At 38.8% G+C, this 3,489-nt stretch overlaps 1 protein-coding gene across 1 annotated transcript; it reads left to right on the forward strand.

The window, feature by feature from the left end:
* Positions 1–202: 202 nt before the first annotated feature.
* Positions 203–3,489, forward strand: LOC103448904 (mitochondrial ATP-independent inner membrane protease subunit 1a). The gene is made up of 6 exons (XM_017335428.3): positions 203–310; positions 352–502; positions 592–816; positions 2,128–2,238; positions 2,789–2,853; positions 3,140–3,489. The coding sequence occupies exons 2-5, from the start codon at positions 374–376 to the stop codon at positions 2,822–2,824; spliced, it is 501 nt and encodes a 166-aa protein (XP_017190917.2). The 5' UTR covers positions 203–310; positions 352–373; the 3' UTR covers positions 2,825–2,853; positions 3,140–3,489.

Raw genomic sequence — 3,489 nt, forward strand, 5'->3', positions numbered from 1 at the left:
AAGATCGGTGAATTGTGTCAGTTCATTATACATTATACGGTCAGAAATTATTTTAAATATTTTTATTTAGAATCAAATACAACAATATTTGATTAAAACTGACCGTATAATGTACGATGAACAAACACGATTCACAGATTCCAAGATCATCACCAGAAGGATCCGGAGAGGATCCTGTTGGCTAAATTACACCCTAACCCGACCCGTTGGTCGGCTCGTCCTGGCTTTTACCTTGGCCTGATGCACAAGCAAACTCCTTCAGCCTTCAAATTCATCGAATTTCTTACAAAATTTACAGCCTTTCAAGCTTTCTATAGTGAGAAAGTAGAGAGAGAGAGAGAGAGAGAGAGAGAGAGAGAGAGAGAGAGAGGAGATGAGGCTGCTGGGCTACTTGGGACAATGGCGAAGCGTAGCAAAAGAAGCCATGGATCTGTCAGTAACTGTAGCAAAGTTCATGGGCTTGCTCCACATCACCGACGCCTACCTCTGCTCATCCACCCTCGTCCGTCACTCTAGCAATCCCATCACTCCTTCTCTTTCCCAGTTTCCATATTCCAAATGCGCCGTCGTCTGATTATCCGCTGCGTGCAGGTCTACGGCCCCAGTATGCTCCCTACCCTGAACATCTCCGGCGACGTCCTCCTCTCCGAACACGTGTCCCATCGCATTGGGAAGGTGGGTCCCGGCGATTTGGTCCTGGTTCGGTCTCCGACGGACCCTCGGAAGATCGTGACCAAGCGTGTCCTGGGTATGCAGGGTGACAAAGTCACCTACTTTGTCGATCCAAAGCACAGCGACAGGTTGCATACGACCGTGGTATGTGAAATTGTGCTATTTCTTCGTCTATTTTGATGGCTTTGGTAATTTGTTTGTGATTACAAGTTGTTATTTTTCTTGGGTAGAGTTCAATTTTTCACTGCTTTTTGTAATTTTCATTTAGTAAAAAGTTAGTAGCTTGTAATTGAATGACATTGTTTTGGTGTTTTTAATGGCTTGCTCTTACTAATTGAAGATGCATTCGACGTTTCGGTTCAGTAGAGCTTCTTTTAGGCGTAGTGTGTATAGATTTTAATGGTTTTTTAACCTTTTTTTTTTATCACTTGAGGTTGCGATGATCACTACCATATGGTGTAATTGGGGTCGTAGAAGATGCATTGGAGGTTACGGTTCAATAGAGCTCCTTTTAGGAGCAGTGTGTATAGATTTCTATGGCCTTTGTATGACTCTAGGTTGTGACGATGACTAACATGTGGTGTATTTGATAACATTTCTATGGCCTCCGTGGGACAAATAGAATGACCAATTTATTAAATAAATGGAATTCATGTTAAATTCTCAGTTGACTGCTGAGGAGGAGGGCTGAATGTTTGATAACATTTCATAGTAGCTGGGCCTTGATTTGGTGCATCTTTGATGGTCTAAGAGTAATTTTTCTTAGAGTTATCGGTTTATGATATTGCTGGTTTAGTACACCACAAATGCAATATTGTATCCTAGTTATGTTTTCGATCCTTTATAACTCAATTCTTTCTACTTTGAAAACTGGGCACTAAGGTAGCTTAAATCTCTGTAGTTCTAAATTAGACGTAGTCCTAAAGCAGATACCATGAAGCTTACTGTTACCAGTCAAGTTAAGAGACTTGATCGAGAGTATTGTACTGCTATTAAATGCTTTGGGACAGTGTAGATTACCTTCTTCCTCAGCATGATTGCTTGGTTGCTTAGGTTGTTATATCCTTTCATCTCCAGTCTAACACCTTAAAAAGAAGACGCAAATTCCAGCTATAAAAAATTTAAGCAAGAAGCCACTGAAACAACCCTATAGAAGCCGGTGTCCTTACTCTTCAACTATTCCATATCTTTTTCACGTAAAGCTTATATGCCAGATGACAGAGCACCAACCAAACCACCCTGTTTTGGTAGCATAGCTGCTTTTATGTGACACACAGTTATTGGTTGAATGGATGTTTGTAATGTAGAAACTGAGAAAGCTACTGTCTTAAGAATATGTTGTGCTGGTTGATAGTATTATGAAGTTGTTTCGTCTTACTTTTTGATAATATTATGTTATGCTTCTGATTGATGCGATTAATTTGTTGCTTTATTTTATTGAACCCTGATGAATAGGTGCCTAAGGGGCATGTTTGGATTCAGGGGGATAACATCTATTCCTCCTTTGACTCACGAACATATGGACCTATACCTTATGGTCTTATTCAAGGCAAAGTGTTTTGCAGGGTAAGGCTTTTTCATCTTCCTGAAATTTATCTTGTTTTGTTTGTACTTGTGTTTTCTGTCATTTCTTATTTTGGTTGGACTTCTGTCCCTGATGGAAATTAGGATGTAGTTTATGTGATGAAAGCAGGACTAACTTCAATATCTTTGTATGATATGTTTATAAAGTTCACTTGCTCTGCAGTTATTTCAATTTGTCGAGGTTGATAGGATTGCAGGATATATTTATGCCTCTCGGCAATTTTGTGTATTGTCTTTACGCAATGTCTTTCAATCTTCTCATGTGGCTTACTTCACCTTAGTTTCACCACTGCTATTATTCAGAGGGTAGAGTAGCAACACTAAATGAATTGACGTGTGCGATTTAAGATAAATTGATTGCTGCCAATTCTATATCACAAGCTTATCAGGGTTTAGATGCTAGAAAGCTTCTGACCAATTGTGATTGGTTTATAATCTGGGTTAACCGGACTTTTCGTGGTAATGAGTGTTTGTGTATTTAGACTTTTAGGTGACCTGAAGAGTTCTGTTCTTTTCTCATGGCAATTACTAGGTCTGGCCACCTGATAGCTTTGGATCATTGGATTGATAAGCATATAGAAGATTATAACATTGAAGGTAATATTTGGCATTTCATTACTTGAATCCTCTCTGAATTTGAACTTTTCATTTCGCACCTTCTGTTTGCTTTTATGTAAAAGAAAACCTGTTAGTTTGTATTGCTGCATTTTTGGGTGTGCTGAAGTTTATAAATCATGATTCCGTTATAATGACATTCTGATACTTGCTGTAATATGCTTATGGCTATTGCTTTGAATCTGATACGTTCAATAGCGATGTTGTTCTCGTGTAGGGGTGACATATTGCTTTATTTTCATAACATTTCTCTCGTCTTTACTGGCAGAAATTCTTTCTTGGTGTGTTAGATGATTGACACAAGATCTGAGAAGCCCTAATTTGTATATATTCGAAGTGGAAGTGTATGCGTAGAACTACTAGAAACCTCATGTATAATGGCAGTTGCCATGGTCATCGGTAATTTTTTGGACACAACAGAGTGGCTTATTTGACATATTTGACACAACCATCTTGAGTCCTGAGGCTAAAACTTTCCTATCAGAAGGAAAATGAGATCGGATTTGGTGGCCAATCGAAATTCTGTTTTCGACAAGTTTTGTTATCGTGTGTTCCACTCGTATACAAATTTAAAGTTGCCCTTCGGCAATCCTACTTATCTAATATTTTCTCCAGTAA

Source organism: Malus domestica, chromosome 11 (genome assembly GCF_042453785.1).
Source record: "Malus domestica chromosome 11, GDT2T_hap1".
NCBI classification, from domain to species: domain Eukaryota; kingdom Viridiplantae; phylum Streptophyta; class Magnoliopsida; order Rosales; family Rosaceae; genus Malus; species Malus domestica.